This window comes from Cetorhinus maximus, chromosome 5 (assembly GCF_964194155.1).
Source record: "Cetorhinus maximus chromosome 5, sCetMax3.hap1.1, whole genome shotgun sequence".
Lineage (NCBI taxonomy): Eukaryota > Metazoa > Chordata > Chondrichthyes > Lamniformes > Cetorhinidae > Cetorhinus > Cetorhinus maximus.
Window position 1 is genome coordinate 42,382,625 of NC_135883.1, and position 19,780 is coordinate 42,402,404.

At 46.0% G+C, this 19,780-nt stretch overlaps 1 protein-coding gene across 1 annotated transcript in view; it reads right to left on the reverse strand.

Moving 5' to 3' along the window:
• The window catches only part of lgsn (lengsin, lens protein with glutamine synthetase domain), a 33,810-nt gene extending 19,766 nt beyond the window's left edge, over positions 1 to 14,044 (reverse strand). Inside the window, exon 1 of the mRNA XM_078541837.1 lies at positions 13,972 to 14,044. Coding sequence (XP_078397963.1) covers positions 13,972 to 14,019 — 48 coding nt within the window. The 5' untranslated portion in view covers positions 14,020 to 14,044. The remainder of the gene's footprint in view (positions 1 to 13,971) is intronic.
• Positions 14,045 to 19,780: the final 5,736 nt, after the last annotated feature.

Consider the following 19,780-nt stretch of genomic DNA (forward strand, 5'->3'; position numbering starts at 1 on the left):
CCATGGCTGACAAGGGAAGTCAGGGACAGCATAAAAGCTAAAGAGAAAGCATACAATGCGGCAAAGAGCAGTGGGAAACCAGGGGATTGGGAAGCTTACAAAGACCAACAGAGGACAACTAAAAAAGAAATAAGGAGGGAGAAGATTAAATATGAGGGCAAACTAGCCAGTAATATAGAAGAAGATTGCAAGAGTTTTTTTTTAGATATATAAAGGGTACGAGAGAGGCAGATGTGCACATTGGGCCTCTGGAAAATGACGCTGGAGAAGTAGTAATGGGGAACAAAGAAATGGCGGAGGACCTGAATAGGTACTTTGCGTCAGTCTTCACAGTGGAAGACACGAGTAACATCCCCAAAGTTCAAGAGAGTCGGGAGGCAGAGGTGAGTATGGTGGCCATTACCAAGGAGAAGGTGCTAGGAAAACTGAAAGGTCTGAAGGTGGATAAATCACCTGGACCAGATGGATTACACCCCAGAGTTCTGAAGGAGATAGCTGAAGAGATAGTGGAGGCATTAGTGGTGATCTTTCAGGAATCACTGGAGTCAGGGAGGGTCCCAGAACACTGGAAAATGTTTAAGAAGGGAGTGAGGTAAAGGACGGGAAATTACAGGCCGATTAGCCTGACCTCAGTCGTTGGTAAGATTTTAGAGCTCATTATTAAGGATGAGATTTCAGAATACTAGGAAGTGCATGGTAAAATAGGTCAAAGTCAGCATGGTTTCATCAAGGGGAGGTCATGCCTGACAGATCTGTTAGAATTCTTTGAGGAGGTAATGAGTAGGTTAGTCAAAGGAGAGCCAATGGATGTTATCTACTTGGACTTCCAGAAGGCTTTTGACAAGTTGCCACACAGGAGGCTGCTCAGTAAGATAAGAGCCCATGGTGGTAGAGGCAAGGTACTGGCATGGATAGAAGATTGACTGTCTGGCAGGAGGCAGAGAGTGGGGATAAGGGGGTCCTTCTCAGGATGGCAGCCGGTGACTAGTGGAGTTCCGCAGGGGTCAGTGTTGGGACCACAACTTTTCACTTTATACATTAATGACCTAGATGAAGGAACTGAGGGCATCCTGGCTAAGTTTGCAGATGATACAAAGCTGGGTGGAGGGACAGGTAGTATTGAGGAGGCGGGGAGGCTGCAGAAGGATTTGGACAGGTTAGGAGAATGGGCAAAGAAGTGGCAGATGGAATACAACGTGGGGAAGTGTGAGGTCATGCACTTTGGTAGGAAGAATAGAGGCATAGACTATTTTCTAAATGGGGAGAGAATTCAGAAAACTGGAGTGCAAAGGGACTTGGGAGTCCTAGTCCAGGATTCTCTTAAGGTTAACTTGCAGGTTGAGTCGGTAGTTAGGAAGGCAAATGCAATGTTGGCATTTATTTCGAGAGGACTAGAATATAAAAGCAGGGATGTGCTGCTGAGGCTTTATAAGGCTCTGGTCAGACCACATTTAGAATATTGTGAGCAATTTTGGGCCCCGTATCTCAGGAAGGATGTTCTGGCTCTGGAGAGGGTCCAGAGGAGGTTCACGAGAACGATCCCAGGAATGAAAGGCTTAACATATGAGGAACATTTGAGGACTCTGGGTCTATACTCGATGGAGTTTAGAAGGATGAGGGGGGATCTGATTGAAACTTACAGAATACTGAAAGGCCTGGATAGAGTGGACGTGGGGAAGATGTTTCCATTAGTAGGAGAGACTAGGACCCGAGGGCACAGCCTCAGAGTAAAGGAAAGACCTTTTAGAACAGAGATGAGGAGAAACTTCTTTAGCCAGAGAGTGGTGAATCTATGGAATTCATTGCCACAGAAGGCTGTGGAGGCCAGGTCATTGAGTGTATTTAAGACCGAGATAGATAGGTTCTTGATTGGTAAGGGGATCAAAGGTTACAGGGAGAAGGCGGGAGAATGGGGTTGAGAAACTTATCAGCCATGATTGAATGGCGGAGCAGACTCGATGGCCTAATTTCTGCTCCTATGTCTTATTGTCTTATGGTCTTATATTACCTTTAAAACATGGGGCAGGATTTTTCTCTCATCGGGCGGACGTGTGCCCGACCGATCGAGAGTAAAATAGTGTAGGATGGCATCAGGTGAGCGTCCCAATGTCATCGCGCACTCGCAATGTTTTGCTCGGCAGGTGAGCATGAGAGGCGGCAGGCGCGCCAGCTGACAATTAAGAGGCCTATTAAGGCCCTTAATCAATTAATTAAATCGATTTTTCGCTGCCCGTCCAGCCATTCAGCTGGTGGGTGGGCAAATTATGAAACCTCATCCACAGGCGGGATGAGGTTTCCAACAGGAATTAAAAATAAAATAAAAATATTTAAATCTCTTTAATAACATATCCCAGCTCATGTGACTCTGTCACATGAGGGGACATGTTCACCTTATTTTTTAAATCTTTGTTTGTACTGTTATTAATCTTCAGCTCCCTGAGGCAGCCCTGTGCGTTCAGGGAGCTTTCAGTGCGCACACCCACGCTCATGCACAAACTTCCCCGCTTACTCTCCTCCCACCTCCACCCCGGCAGCGCTCAGCATTGCAATGCACAATTCACACTGGCTGGCCATTAATTGGTCAGGGCCTGATCGCAGGCAGCGGTCAGTTTCGCGATCGCTCCTGGGCCTAACTGCCGCGGTAAAAATCCTGCCCATAGTAAAGCATCCCAAGATATTTCCAGTTACCCAGCAATCTGCATCCACTTTGAACCAGTTAGCTCAGTAGTGCCCATGATGCAGTATAGGGCAACTCACCAACTCTAGATTAAATTCAGTTTGAATCTCTGATTCGTGCTTCACAGAAGTATTATCAGACAAAATTTGACACCAAGCCACATAAGAAAATATTTGGACAGGTGATCAAAAACTTGGTCAAAGAAGCAGGTTGTAAGAAACATCATAAAAGTGAAGAGGTAGGAAGGTAGAAAGTTTTAGGGAGGGAATCTAGAGATCACAACACAACAACTTACATATTTATTTCTTTAGTATAATAGGATTTCCCTCTATTCTATGGGCACGTTATTAAACAAAACTGGCAACAAGTCATATGAGAATATATTAGGAAAGGTTCTGTTAAGTTTGGTCAAAGAGATCAGTTTTAAGAGGCATCTTAAAGGAGAAGAGAGAGGTGGTGAGGTTTAGGGAGGGAATTCCAGAGTTTAGGCCCTAGGCAAGAGGAGGTCTTGCAGCACAGTGGGTAGCATCCCTACATCTGGGCCAGAAGCTGCGGGTTCAAGTCCCATCTCAGGACTTGATGGCCACGGAAGGTGCGTTCATAACGTGGCCAAACAGATCGATTATCAGCCTGTAAATCCTTCCAATACAACCTGATAGCAGGCGGTAAGAGTGGGAAAGCTTCCTGGTCATCCATACTGCAAAAAGCAATGGCAAACCACAACAGTACTTCACCAATCATACTCATGGACCAATCCGATGGAAGTCTATGGTCTCCAATGCCCTCTTAGGGAATGGTACCTGGAGGAGGTCTTAGGCAGTTGAAGGTACGTGCCATCAATGGTGGAGTTACGAAAAGAATTGGAGGGATGCAGATCTCTCCTCAGGTTGTAGGGCTGGAGGAGATTACAGAGATGGGGAGGGATTTGAAAATAAGGATGAAAATCAACCAGATGTGTAAAACAGACCTGGAGATGATTCACCCACTAAAATTGTTTTCCCCTCCCATATGTGACTCTATATGACTGTTTCCCATAGTGTTTGGACTGAGGTATGGAGCTCAGGATTGGGAGTGCGGAATCCGCATCACATTGCTCTATGGCACCACCCATTGGTGCCCTAGTGCACTGCACTGCTTGACTGCTGATCCACTTTTTACATGAGGTAGAATCTTACCTATGTCGGGCAGGCTGGGCGAGAGCGGGCGGGGCGGGCGTGGAGCCGATCATTACCCACAATCAGCTGCATGCCGCCATTTTACGCGGGCAGGCCAATTAAAGTCCGCATAACGTGCGGCCTGTAGCGCACGAAAGAGCGCAGCTATCTCCCTGAGGCAGCTCTCTGCCTCAGGGAGATTAAGTCAATAATAAAAGTTTTTAAATAATAAAGTAAAAAATTATTTAGATATGTCCTCTCACGACAGTGTCACATGAGCTGGGGCATGTTTGTGAAGTTCACAAAATTTATTTATCAATTTTATAAAACCTTCATGAAACCTCATCCCGCCCGTAGCTGAGCTTTCCTGGAAAACACAAAGGCCGCTTGGGCTCTTCGCTTGCCCACCAACCTTAAGGTTGGACAGGCAGTGTTGTTAATAAGGTCAATTGCTTTCTTAATGGCCTTAATAGGTTGTTGACAGTTCAGCAGGCACGCACCCACCAAAAACAATATCGAAATGGCATGCGATGACATCGGGACACACGCCGATGGTAATATTCTGCCCATGATCTCTGCTAGTCGAGCAACTGCACAAAAGAGGTTCTTCAAATGATATGGTCTCAGTATGAGTCCATCCAGCCTACTGACAGAAAGACAGAGTGGCATTTGTCGAACACATTTCATCGACCTGAAGAAATCATGAGATGTTTTACATTCAATGAACTACTTCAGCTTAGTCACTTTTATGATGTAGGAAACACAACATCCAATCACGATCTCCCAGAAACAGCAACATGATAATGATCATATAATCTATTTTAGCAACATTGGTTGAGGGATAAATATTGTCTAGAACACTGGGAAAACTCCCCTGTCCTTCTTCAAAATAGTGCCATAGGATCTTTAGTGCCACCTGAGAGGTTTAATATCTCATCAGAAAAACAGCACCACTGACAGTGCAGCACTCTGTCAGTACTGCAGTGGAGAATCAACCTAGATTTTGGCCTGGAATTTCACTCCCAAGATAGGTGCGCAAAGTTTGGAAATTTTCCAGCTCGCCACCCCCACCTCAGGAAAAAGTGTCCCCAATGGTGGGATCTTCATTCTGGGGGATGAGGGCGGGTGTGTGCTGGATTTGGGCCAGCTGCCCTTAGAAATAGTTCAGAAGTGGCCACTGGGCTGCTGAGTGCCAAGGTGGGCTGGGTAAAAGGCCCTCCATGTTTCACTGGGATTTCATCACAATTGTGTTGTTCAATATTATGCCCTCAGCCCCCACACCCCCTTGACTCCACCCCGCCTACTCCCCATGCTCAAACTCAACTTCAACTCATCAACCCATGCCTCCCACCCATCATCAATGGCCCCACATACCCTGCATGCTGACCCATGCCTCTCCACCCATCCCAATGGCCCATCATATCCCTCATGCCAAACCGTGCCCCTCCACTCAACACCAATGGCCCCACGTACACTCCATGCCAACCCGTGCCCCTTAATAGCCCTATGCCAAGTTAGTGCCAATTCACGCCAACCCGTAGCCCCCACCCACCATCCTTTTCCCTTGTATCCTCCATGCCAACTCACCCAATATCCACCATGGGTGGACCTCAGGAATCGTGGTGAGATGAAATAAAATAAATTTCTAAGTATCTATTACAGACTTCACTATATAAACAAAAATTCTCATTCATAAAAGCCCATTCAATATATTTAAATCACCCGGAATACTTAATGCCTTATAAAAACAAACTTTTGTATTCCTAACCCTACATCAAAGACAGATAATCCTTTAATAACCTCTTGAAGCTGTTAATCAAACTGTGAACTTATAGTCCCCCACTGTGATAATGACAGTTGTGAAAGGAGTCAAGCATTAATAATGCTATAATGATAGAACCTAGTTTTATGGCAACAAATATCTATTGAAACTGAAAATTCAACTCACAGACACAGGCAGGCTATTTTTCCCAACATTTAAAGGGCAGGGCATTTAAATAACATCACAGCTTTATAGTTCCACAGGCCTCAACGGCTGTTTAAAGCATTTATGCCTACTCTAAAAATTTGTAAGTCACATGCTGCAGGATAAGGCCCTTGCTGCTGTGAAAATGTTTGAACTCAGCACTAAGTTCAAATGGTCCTGCTGAATTCGGGTTCCCCCATGTGTGAGTCACATCCCGCACCCATTCCCCTACCAGCGAAAATAGGATCTGTTGGAAATGGCGGTAGGACTTCCGGATCCGGGTGCCCAGAGCCATTTTGGATAAGTCATGGAGTCTTCATAACTCAGTGAAAATCTAGGCCTATGTGTTCAGGCCTCTGGAGTGGAACTTAAACCCACAACCTTCTGACTCAGCGGAGAGAGTGCTACCCAATGAATCATAGATGATACCAGTTGACAGCTCTGGACTGTTTCAACTTACCAGGGATGATTTTTCATTGAGGTTTTTTTCTGAATGATGAATATGGATTGTGTGATGCAGACAGTACAGAGTTCAGAGCTATAGGAAAACTAAAATTGACAGTAATCAACCAGCTATTTGCACCACACTGAGGACTTCTCTTTGCCACTCAACAAGGTGAAGCACTTGTCCAAGCAAGAGAGTTTAGGATTTGTTTTCAGCTAAATGTTTTTTTTAAATTTTCCGGATTTCTCTGCTGTTATCATTTTAAGATCCCAATAGCATACTCATGAGAAGCTTTCTTAAACCATTTCTGGAGACTACAGTCCCCACTTTTAATTTTGCTGAAACTGTTTAAAATATAAAAGTGACCTATGAAATTGGCATTGAAAAGCAGACAACCCTTCAGTTAGTCCCTTCAATTAGTCCCTTCAATTAGTCCGTAGCCTATTAGGTGGGAAGCCATAAGATCGGTGCTGGGTTCATGTGTCTTCTTAAATTTATCATACCTTTGGCTAGAAACTCAGCAATCTAAAGAGTTAGTCTGCAGCTAAATTTTAATCATAATCTGGAGTTTCACAGGTAATTACTGTTTATAAGGACGGTTCAAAGGAGATCAGGAGGTTTCTCCCTTGTATTCACAGAATCACACAGTGCAGAAGAAGCCCTTCAGCCCATCGCGTCTGCACCAACACGTGAGAAACACCTGACCTACCTACCTAATCCCATTTGCCAACCCTTGGCCCATAGCCTTGAATGTTATGACGTGCCAAGTGCTCATCTAGGTACTTTTTAAAGGATGTGAAGCAATCCGCCTCCACCACCCTCCCAGGCAGCGCATTCCAGACTGTCACCACCCTCTGGGTAAAAAAACTTTTCCTCACATCCCCCCTAAACCTCCTGCGCTCACCTTGAACTTGTGTCCCCTCATGACTGACCCTTCAACTAAGGGGAACAGCTGCTCCCTATCCACCTTGTCCATGCCCCTCATAACCTTGTACACCTCAATCAGGTCGCCCCTCAGTCTTCTCTCCTCCAACAAAAACAACCCAAGTCTATCCAACCTCTCTTCATAACTTAAATGTTTCATCCCAGGCAACATCCTGGTGAATCTCCTCTGCACCCCCTCCAGTGCAATCACATCCTTCCTATAATGTGGCAACCAGAACTGCACACAGTACTCCAGCTGTGGCCTCAACAAGGTTCTATAGAACTCCAACTTGACCTCCCTCCTTTTGTAATCTATGCCTCGATTGATAAAGGCAAGTGTCCCAAATGCCTTTTTCACCACCCCACTAACATGCCCCTCCGCCTTCAGAAATCTATGGGCTCACTCGCCAAGGTCCCTTTGTTCCTTAGAACTTCCTAGTGTCATGCCGTTCATTGTATACTTCCTTGTCAAATTACTCTTTCCAAAGTGTATCACCTCACACTTTTCATGGTTAAATTTCATCTGCCACTTAACTGCCCATTTGACCATTCCGTGAATATCTTCCTGTAGCCCAAGACACTCAACCTCACTGTTAATCACCTGGCCAATCTTTGTGTCAACCGCAAACTTACTAATCCTACCCCCCACATAGTCATCTATGTCGTTTATATAAATGATGAATAATAAGGGACACAGCACAGGTCCCTGTGTATACCACTGGACACGGGCTTCCAGTCACGAAAGCAGCCATTTGTCATCACCCTCTGTCTGGTACAACTAAGCCAATTTTGAATCTACCTTATCAAATTACCCTGTATCCCATGTGCATTTGCCTTCTTTATAAGTCTCCCATGTGGGACCTTGTCAAAGGCTTTGCTGAAATCCATATAAACTACATCAACTGCACCACCCTCATCTACACACCTGATCACCTCCTCAAAAAATTCAAATTTGTTAGGCATGACCTCCCTCTGATAAAGCCATGCTGACTATCCCTGATCAAACCTTGCCTCTCCAAGTGGAGATAGATACTCTCCTTCAGAACTTTCTCCAATAGTTTCCCTACCACTGACGTGAAACTCACTGGTCTGTAGTTCCCTGGTTTATCTCTACAACCCTTCTTAAATAGCGGAACCACATTAGCTGTTCTCCAGTCCTCTGGCACCTCCCCTGTGGCCAGAGAGGAATTAAAAATTTGGGTCAGAGCCCCTGCGATCTCCTCCCTTGCCTCCCTCAGCAGTCTGGGACACAAATCATCCGGACCTGGAGATTTGTCCACTTTTAAGCCTGCCAACACCTCTAATACCTTGTCACTCCCTATATCAATTTGCTCAAGAACCTCGCAGTCGTTCTCCCCGAGTTCGATACCTTCATCCTCATTCTCTTGGGTGAAGACGGACGTGAAGTATTCATTCAACACTCTAGCGATGTCCTCTGGCTCCACCCATATGGGCCCTACTCTTTCCCTGGTTATCCTTTTCCCATTGAAATACTTATAGAATATCTTGGGATTTTCCCTACTTTTACCAGCCAGAGCTTTCTCATTAGCCTCTTTGCTCTCCTAATTGCTTTCTTAAGCTCCACCTTGCACTTTCTGTACTCCACTAATGCCTCCGCTGATTTGCTCCCTTTGTACCTGCTAAAAGCCTCTCTTTTCCTTCTCATCGTAACCTGAATATCTCTGGTCATCCATGTTTCTCTGGGCTTGTTACTCCTTCCTATCACCCTAAAGGGAACATGTTGAGCCTGTACCCTCCCCATTTCCTTTTTGAATGCCCCCCATTGCTCTTCTATAGATTTCCCCACAAGTAGCTGTTCCAAGTCTACCTTGGCCAGATCCTGCCTTATTTTACTAAAATCCACTCTCCCCCAATCCAAAACATTCTTTTGCAACTTGTCTATTTCTTTGTCCATAACAAACTTAAGCTGTACCATGTTGTGGTCGCTATCACTAAAATGCCCCCCCACCACCACCTCAGCCTTTATATAAAGGCTGGTTTAAAAACTGTCAATTTGTCAATTGATGATGACACAGTCTGATAAGAATGTGATCACGGAGGCTAGAATGATCCTACCTCAAACACCAGGCTGCATTTTATCAGTTCATCTAAGTTGGAGTTAACTAGTTTTATTATCTCTCAGTTTTTTTTTATTCATTCACAGGATGTGGGCTTCACTGGCTGGGCCACCATTTATTCCCCATCCCTAGCTGCCCTTAAGAAGGTGGTGGTGAGCTGCCTTCTTGAACCGCTGCAGTCCATGTGGTGCAGGTACACCCATAGTGCTGTTAGGAAGGGAGCTCCAGGGTTTTGACCTAGTGACAGTGAAGGAACGGCAATATATTTCCAAATCAGGATGGTGAGTTACTTGGAGGGGAACCTCCAGGTGGTGGTGTTCCCATGTATCTGCTGCCCCTGTCCTTCTAGCTGGTAGTGGTTGCTCAGTTAATTCCCTCAATTACATTGAACTCAGAGTCACCTATGATATGGCCAAATAGTCTGGCATTCAACAATTTAGGCTCATTGAGGGTTGTTACAGGCAGCAGATAATCCTAGAATCATAGAATGTAACAGCATAGAAGAAGACAATTTGGCCCATCATGCCTGTGCCAGTTCTTTAGTAGAATTATCCGATTAATTCTGTACCCCCACCCATGGAATTGTGCCCTGCCCTGAGTCAGTGTAGGGATATTGAAAATGTTAGAGCCCAAATACCTTCAGAAGACAAGGACAGGATGAGTGAGCTCACACCAGGACAAACATCTTATGCCAACATTAGTTTCCAGGTACGCCACTGTACCGTACAAGTCTTGCTCTTGCATATTCTGCCCCTTGACCCAAAGACCCCCATAGTAGGGTCAAAGACAAAGGCCTCAAAATGTGGCTCCATAGCTTTAACAGGAGCAGCTGAAATGGCGGTGCACCACTTCCAACCACTTCTGGCACAGCCAGCTCAACGTCCCGAGCTTGCAAGGGTGTGAGTGTGGGCGTGCCGTGCGTGTGCTGGAAGCATGCACAGTGGGCGGATCTTGATATCAAGGAGTCTCTCAGGTGGATTTGTTGCACATTCTGCCAGTTTGGACTATGCAGGTCCTGTTCACACTCTCTCCTAATCACTCCTAGCTGAACAGGCTTTCAGCTGCATGGAGTATGAAAGAAAACTAGTAATAAATATAAAAACAGACAGTAAAAACTTCTACAAGTATATAAAAAAGAATAGAGTAGCTAAAGTGAGCATTGGTCCTTTAGAGGGTGAGGCTTGGGAATTAACAATGGGAAACAAGGAATTGGCAGGAGCTTTGAACAAGTATTTTGTATCTGTCTTCACAATAGAAAAAACAAAAAGAAATCCCAAGAATAGTAGAAAATCAAGAGACAAAGTGGAGGGAGGAATGTAAAACAATCATGATCACTGGAAAAAAAGTACTAGGAAAACCAATGGGGCTAAAGGCTAACAAGTCCCCTGGACCTGATGGCCTGCATCCTTGGGTCTTAAAGGAAATGGCTGCAGAGATAGGACCATAGAACATAGAACCATAGAACACTACAGCACAGAAAGCAGGCCATTCGGCCCTTCTAGTCTGTGCCGAAATATTATTCCGCTAGTCCCATTGACCTGCACCTAGTCCATAACCCTCCAGACCTCTCCCATCCATGTATCTATCTAATTTATTCTTAAAATACTGGATGCATTGGTTGTGATCGTCCAAAATTCCCCAGATTCTGGAAAGATCCCAGCAAATTGGAAAGCTGCAAATGTAACACCTCTGTTCAAGAAAGGAGGGAGACAGAAGATAGGAAAGCATAGGACAGTTAGCCTAACATTTGTCATTGAAAGCCGTGGTTGCAGTGCCTCTGGGTCTGAAACACAAAGGGAGATGCAGTGCAGGCTGCAGAGAGGGGAAACTATGAACAGAGGAAGGAGGAGGAAGTCTCTCCATAAAGGGTTTTCATCAGGGAAGACATCTCCTACCTCCACCTCACCCAGGAGCAGTGTTTGAGGCACATAAGATTCACCAAGGATGCACAAGCGTTCTCAAGGGGTTGTAAGGATGGAGGAGGTTACAGAGATAGGGAGGGACAAGGCCATGGAGGGATTTTGATATTCAGACTAGAATTTTAAAAGCAACATGTTGTCAGACCATGATGTTGGGATGTTGGGTGCGCATGACTTGATGCAAGTTAGGATGCGGGCAGCAAAGTTTTGGATGAGTTCAAGTTTATGAAGGTTCAAGGGGGAAGGGTAGCCAGGAGGGTATTGGAATGGTCGAGTGTAGATGTTAATAAAGGTATGGATAAGGGTTTCAGCAATGGAGGGGCTGAGGTGGCACAGAGGAGGGCACCATTACTGAGGTAGAAATGGGCATTTTTGGTGATGGAGCTGATATGGGGCCAGAAACTCAGTGAAGGGTCAAAATAGGACTCAAAGGTTGCGAATAGTGAGTGGTTCAATCCCCTACGTAGCAAATAAAGGAATTAAGGCTGCCTGTTACCAATGGTTACCGATAAGGCTGTCATTTTAAAAGTAATTTAGATTTCTTTTCTCAATATTGACGAGTCACAAAGCTAGAGATTGAAACTAGCTCCATGAGAGATTATTAAAAGATTGTCTTTCAGCATCATACTTGCTGCCACTTCAATTCTTGTTCTACAGAATTTCCATTATATCCGACAGCGAGATGATCCTGGAATTCAAATTCATTGTGACCTGAAACATGAACTCAGCAAGAAGAAGAAAAATTGAGACAGTCCAAAGCTCAGAATTCAGGTTTTCACCTTCAGTGAGTGAAGAACCATTAAACCGATTACGCTGACTGTACAGCACAGGCCATTCAGCCCAATTGGTCCATGTTGGTGTTTATGCTCCACATGAACCTCCTCCCACCTCTCTTCACCTCATCATATCAACGTATCTTTCTATTCCTTCCTCCCTCATGTATTGAACTAGCTTCCCCCTAAATGTACCTATTCTATTCATGGCAACCACTCCATGTGCCACATCATAACCGTTTCTCCTGAAATACCTGTTGGATTTATTAGTGACTATCTTATATTTAGAAACACTGATTTTGGATTTCCCGACAAGTGGAAAGTTTCACTTCAGCTACCTTATCAAATCCCATCGTACTTTTAAATACCTGTATCAGTTTACCCCCAAGCGTGTTCAGGTTTCCTGCAGTTATTACTTCTCAACCCAATGTCATCCTTGCCAATTTATTTTTGCACCTTCTCCAGTGCCTCTATCCTCCCCCTCCTCCAGGTACCATGCCCTAAGAGGAAGTTGGTGACCATGAGCTTCCATTGGATTGGTCCATGATTATGCTTGGCAAAGTACTGCAGTGGTTTGCTGTTGCCTTCTGCGGTAGGGCTGACCAGGAAACTCTCCCATTCTTACCACCTGCCTTCGGCGTAGTGAAAGGATTCACAGGCTGATAATCGACTTGTTTAGTGCCTCTATATCCTTTTACAATAATGGAGAGTGCAAATGCACTTTCTCCATTTTTGGTGAACGTATCATCATTAAATAGAAAAATAATGGGAAATAAACATTGTTTTCAAATAAGTAGGCTTTATATGTTCAGTATTGTTTATCCTATGAATGACCGGTGCACTCGGGATTGTTGCTTTGTCTACACACCCCATTATCCTTGTCTTAAATTCAGTATTTGAGCTTAAAGGGAACAATACATTCTAGATACAGGACGTTACAGAAATGCTGCAATCCAAATGGAGGCAGGCGAAGGGATTAGGAGAGGGAACTTATTCTCCCGGCTCTCGGCTCTCTTTCAGGCCACCTTTCGGGATGCCGATGGAGGGAGGTTTTTTCCAGCTGCTGCCCCTCCGTCGTGCTGTCACAGTCAGAGATGGGGACAGCTGGATCGACTGGGAATTCCAGCACTGCTGCCTATGATACCTTGCGAATGCAGTCGGTCCAACCCACACACCTTCCCCGTACTCCCAGTGCTGCCACTTCTGAATCGGAAACTGCAGGGTTCAGATACCCAGGCCTGGAGTTTCCTCCCTGGGCCAAACTTCTGCGGAATTCAGGGCCAAAAAAGTACCTAATGTTGCATTTATTTTTCCCCATGTCAAGTTACAGCCAAGTATCCTTCCAAACTTAAAATATGCGTAAATCAGTATAAACAATTGAGCCCGGGGAACCCATACCAGGAAATTTTCATGCTCACACAAGAAATACAAATTCCAACTTGCTTATCCATCATCCATACTCATCAGGCACAACATGTTTCCGAACCGGCAATTGGGGCAGCTTAATGTGACTTACATTTATTTCAGATAATTATGCTAACATTCAAAGGTAATACAAAGCAGGGTCAGTAAGAATAAATGGTTTAATTGGCGAAGAAGAAATTGCAATTAAAAGATCAGAAGAATGACTTTCTTTCCTTTTGTGCCTGAAAATGTGGTCTCAACTAATAGACCATTAATGAGGGTGAGTGCCAGAATAATCGACTGCCAAAGCATCAATACCAAGTCCTCAATCCATCCCACACCCTGATCCACATTTAGGCACTTCCAGGAGAGGAGAGGAGGGGGCCACCATAAGGAGATCAGAAACAGGAATCCCAGCCAATAGCCCTTTCATTAAGCGAGGGGGTGCTGAGTGCCGATTGTAGCTTCACTATCCCTGCCACTGATTGAGACTAGCTAACTCAGCGCATACCTCAGGGAACACAAACCTAAGACACTTCTGATCTGTAGTCACAAGATAGGCTCTCATTGAGCCAACCAGGAAGCCCCAGGGCAACATTGGTACAATACAGACAATTGCTCATTGGCTTACTGTCACAGTGAGGATCTCCTCTTCCTCCATATCTTGCATCTCCTCCATTCAAATCACCATTCAACATAATGTATATTGGGCAAAACATTGAAGGAATAGATGTCATCTGTCAAATATTTATAGATAGCTGGACAATGGTGAATAGATAGAAAATTCTGTGTTTAGTTTAATCAGTGACTTTTTTTTGTTTAACTGGACAGCGTGATGCCTGAAAGGAATTAAGTCCCTCCCAAAACATCTGACTCCTTTATAACAAAGGCAATGACTAATCCAGCTGATTTGCCCTGGAGACCAGAGTGGAAACCTCCCGAAGCCCTGACACTGTTCAACAAAACAGGATCATTGTGACGGGGCAAAAATACAACTTGTTGAAGTGCAGCAAACGGGACATTTCTATCCGTTTCTAAGTGAAAGTTCTCTTTTCATTCAGCAACAAATGAATCGAAATTAAGCTGTACTTTGCAAAAATCTACATGGGGGGGGGTTGCAGCAGGTTCCTGTACTGTGGGGCACCACCTGACTTTGCATGATCGTGTGATAGCAAATTCTCAGCCAGCCTTATAGCTTTGTTCCCATTAACTTTCATTCCCTGTATATTCTATGGCTGGGGGGAGTCGCATCTGCTCAGACGTGGATTCAAAATTGGCTGAGGGATAGGAAACAGAGAGTAATGGTTAATAGGTATTTTTCAGGCTGGAAGAAGGTTTGTAATGGAGTTCCCCAGGGGTCAGTATTGGGACCCTTGCTCTTCCTGATATTAAAAAAAATGATCTAGATCTTGGTGTGCAGGGGACAATTTCCAAGTTTGTGGATGACACAAAACTTGGGAGAATTGTAAACTGTGAGGAGGACAGTGTAGAACTTCAAAAGGATATTGACACATTGGTGGAGTGGGCAGATAGGTGGTATATGAAGTTCGATGCAGAGCAGTGTGAGGTGATACACTTTGGTATAAAGAACATGGGGAGACAGTATAAAATACAGGATACTATTCTAAATGGTGTACAGGAGCATAGAGACCTGGGTGTATATGTACATAAGTCATTAAAGGTGGCAGGACAGATAGAGAGAGCTGTTTCTAATGCATACAGTATTCTAGGCTTCATTAATAGGGGCATAGAGTACAAGAGCAGGGAGGTTATGACACTGTTTAGACCTCAGCTGCAGTATTGTGTACAGTTCTGGGCGCCACACTATAGGAAGGGTGTGAACGCATTGGAGAGAGTGCAGAAGAGGTTTACGAGAATGGTTCCAAGGATGAGACACTTCACTTATAAGGAAAGATTGGAGAAGTTGGGACTGTTTTCCTTGGAGTGGAGAAGGCTGAGAGGAGACTTTATAGAAGTTTTCAAAATGATGAGGGGTCTGGACAGAGTAGATAGGGAGAAACTGTTCCCACTCGTAAACAGATCGAGAACTAGAGGGCACAGTTTTAAAGTATTTTGCAAAAGAAGCAAATACGAGGTGAGAAAAAACTTTTTCACACAGCGAGTAGTTAGGGTTTGGAATGCACTGCCTGGAAGTGTGATGGAGGCAGGTTCAATTGAGGCATTCAAGAGGGCATTGGATGATTATTTAAATAGAAACAATGTGCAGGGTTACGGGGAAAAGGCAGGAAATTGGCACTAAGTTAAAATGATCAGAGAGCTGGTGCAGACACGATGGGCTGAATGGCCTCCTTCTACACCGTAACAGTTCAGTGATTCTGGGACTTTGGTCACGGTGCCTCACTTGACCCACCGGCTCCCACTGTTCTTCCTCCAGGTCCTTCACTTATACTAATAACAGTCGAAGAGAATCATAAAATGATACAGAACAGAGGGAGGCCATTTGGCCCATCTTTCCTGTACTAGAGAGAGCGATCCAATTATTCCAATTCTCCTAAAATAAAAGCAAAATCCTGCAGATGCTGGAGATCTGAAATAAAATCAGAAAATGTTGAAAAAACCCAGCAGGTCTGGCAGCATCTGTGGGGAGAGGAACTGAATTAACGTTTTGAGTCCAATATAACTCTTCTTCTGAACTCCAGAGCTGCAAAGAAGAGTCGTGTTGGATTCGAAGTGTTAACTCTGTTTCTCTCTCCACACATGCTGCCAGACCTGCTGAGTTTTTCCAGCACTTTCTGTTTTTATTCCAATTCCCCTCCCCTTTCCCCATAGCCCTGAACATTTTTCCTTTTTACAGTATTTATCCAATTCTCTTTTGGAAGTTACTATTGAATCTGCTTCCACCACCCTTTCAGGCAGAGCATTCTTTAGTATAAGGCTGTTAAGGCAGAGCAAGGATTAATGTGGGACCAGGGCAACAATAGTGCCCATGAAATGCTGTATAGAGAGACATAATGGTAGACTGTGAGCTGTAGCTTCCTCGGAATGGCAATCAGCGTCGGATTGCCACTCTGCGCCCACTTAACTATGCCAAATTCCTTCCGTGCCTATCTCGCCCGATCTTCCAACTCAGGCGAGATCCAGGCAGCGCAGCTGTCTCCGAAATCCAGCATCGAAGTCCACCACCGTTGAACTGAAGGAGGACATGCCCCCTTTTTTACAGCACCAGCTGCCGTAAAGGAGATCAGTTTAAAAGTCCCATTGAAATTTACAGGCCAGGGAGAAGGTAATTGCCTAAGGTAAGTGAAAAGGATTTTGAGGGGTGAGGGTGTGTGGAGGTCGGGTGGGGATTGGGGGAGAGGGGTTAGGTAACAGGGGTGCTGGGGAGTGGTCGGATGTCAGGAGGCGCTGGGGGTGTCGGGCATCGGGTGGGGCTGGGCTGGTCGGACATTGGGGGGCTTGACGGGGTTTCAAACATCGGGGGGGCTTGGGGGGGTTTGGACATCGGGGAGGGGGTAGCGCAGCAGGCTGGACATTCATGGTTGTGGGGGGCTGGGGGCAAGGGGTGTCGGACATCAGGAGAGGGTGCAGCGGGCCGAACATTCATGGGGGTGGAGTGTTTAGACATTTGGGGGGGCTGAGTGTGTCAGACATAGGGTGGGGTTGTGGGGGGTTCTGAGGCCGGGCGGCGGGGTAGGTGAGGTCCGAGGTCCGGGAGTGGGTCCGAGGTTGGGTGGGTCCAAGGTCAGGGTGGGGTTGGGGGGGTGGGGGGGCTCCTGTCGAGAGGGGGGGGCGGCGTGGGCGGGGGCAGGGGTGTGGGGGATTTCCATGGGGTTGGTCTGGGCCTTTACAATTGTTACCCAGAAGTTAGAAGAGGTTTTAATTCTTCTAACTTTTTCTGGGTAACTATTAGCATAACACCAGCAGAACCATCCGAAGTTTGAGATTTAAATCACATTTTCAGGTAGTTCCCAGCGCAGCGCAATTATCCAGAGGGAGTGTGCACTTCTGGGTAATTGCCATGCAAACCCTTACTTGGGAACTTCCCAGAGAGATTCCCCAGCGCATCTTTGGGGTTCCCCCCCCAAATCCAACGCTGGGGAGCACGGAAGTTATGGGCCCGTGCGTAGAGACTGGAAGGAGCCAGCATGGAGACAGCACAAGTGCATGGCTGTACCTCAGAGATGTATATAGTTATGGGTTACCAATAAATGGTTTATGTTCAACAAGCCTTCAGACCTCTTAGTGAGACACCAAACAACAAGACAACACATTCCAGGAGCTGAACTTTCGTGGCCAAAAACCAGCAAGAAAAGAGGCAGGCAGCCAAAAAAAAGTGACACCCACTGCCTGTGTGCCGGGGTCTGCCACCTTTGTTCACAACACCAGCGATATTCATGCGTGCAGGGGAAGGGCAGGTTAGCAAACTTGCCCACACCCATCAACAGGCCAATCACTATTGGGAGCCAAGAAGCTTGTCTTCTTTACTGCTGTAATTTGCACAGAGGTGGGCTGATGGCCCTCGGCCGCTGACAGCAGCAGACCAGCTCAGCCAAGGCGGGGACAGGGTTGGCCTGTAAGCTTATGTGAAAAGATGCAGTTCGAAGTGGCACCTGAAGATGCTGAGCATGGCAGAGGGGTCCTACCCCTTTATAGAAAGCTCACTGCTCTTAAAAGAACACACCACCAGCTTACCCTGCCCTAGGCTCCAGGCCTCCTGCTGCCCTCCATAATGTGGAAAACTTTAACTTTGCCAGCTTTTGTCCTAAAACAATAATGCGTAAACAGCAGCCACAGCAAAGGCTGACAAAGCGCGTCACAAAGTAGCCCGCGTTTCCACTGACCCGCCTCTGTTCCCAGACCCCTGGCTACTGATTGGCTGGTAAGCCCGTTCCCAGCCCATTGACAGGTCATCTCCACAAAAATTACAAGAAGCTTCAACTTCCTGTCAGTGGTGGGTTCATGACCCGGAACTGAACCCGGCTCCTCCAGGAAAATTCAGTCCCATATCATCACGACTCATGTTCAAAAAAACTCTCCTCATCTTGTCCCTGGTTCTTTTGCCACTCATCTTAAATCTGTATCCTTAGAATGCTGACTCTTCTGCAGTTGGAAACAGTTTCTCCTTATTTACTCCAGGAAAACTGGAACCAGTTGACAGGCTATTGCAATACTTTCAGCTTTTCAGGAGGCTAGAAGGACTTTGGAGTCCTGAAATGCATTTGGCATCCAACACTATTAGGACTCTGGATGGCAAAACCAGCAAGAGAAGACTGCAACAGAAAGATTGAGAAAAAAATAAAAACTTTAAGATATTTGTCAAAAGCACCAAAAGGGAGCTGAGGAGAATTGTTTTTATGGAGTGAGTTGTTATGAACTGGAATTCATTACCTGAAAGGGTGGTAGAAGCAGATTCAATAGCAACTCTTAAAAGGGAATTGGATGTATAGTGATTAAAGGTCATGTAAGGGTCATGAATCACATCATTAACTGGTCCAATTGCAGAAGTACCTCATCTGCCTGCCCCTTTAAATAGCACTAGTGAGAGTTTCCTCATGCTGCTAAACACACGTTTATTTGACGCCATGGTCTACCAACATCAAGAGCTTCAGGCATACGTACAGCACGTCCGCACAATGCCTTCTCAACATGGACACCAATCAGGCCGCATCAGAAGTAGCCACAAGCACAGCACACAAACCATATTGGGCATTCGGGCTTCAGCAGTACCAGCACTAGCAACTCTATGGAGCCCAATTTCACAGCCCGAGTTCAATTTCGGTCCTCTCGCATGGTCGAAGATATTGGGCCCTAACCTCCAACTAGTGTCGGAAAGTGCTGGCCCACAGGAATTAGAAGAAATAAATACCTACTTATCTGGTCTTGAAAATTACGTTGATGCTTCCGTTCGCTGAAGCTGCTTGGGGCCTGCATGGAAAGGCTCCTCGCAGGCCCCAGCGAAGTGTAGCTCCAACGTAAACAAAGAGGCCATACTCCCTTAATATGGCATTTGCTGGTGTAAAGCAGTTAAGTTTAAAGGGCCAGGGAAATTGACAGGTCAGGGAGAAGATAAGTGTCTAAGCGGATTGGATTTGGGGTGGGGGTGTCTGGGGGAAATCTGGGGGGGGTAAGTCAAAGGTCTGGGGATGGTGTCAGGTGGGAAGGGGTTCTGTGTGTTCAGGTGGGGGCTGTCGGTTTTCAGGCGGGGTGGGCGTGTCGGAGTACGGGGAGGGCGGGGGGAATGTTGGAGATTGGGGTGATGTCGGAGTTCAGTGGGGTATGGGAGGTTAGGAGGTTGGAGGGATCGGGGGTGTCGGAGGTCAGGGGGTGGGGGGTGTCAGTGACCGGAGGCGACGGAGGTCAGGGGGTGGGGGTTGGGGGGTGTCGGAGTTCGGGGCGCGGGGGCATGGGGAGGCCAGGGTGGTGGGGTCAGGGATGTTGAAGTTCAGGGGAAGAGGGTGGGAGGTGTCGGAGCTCGAGGG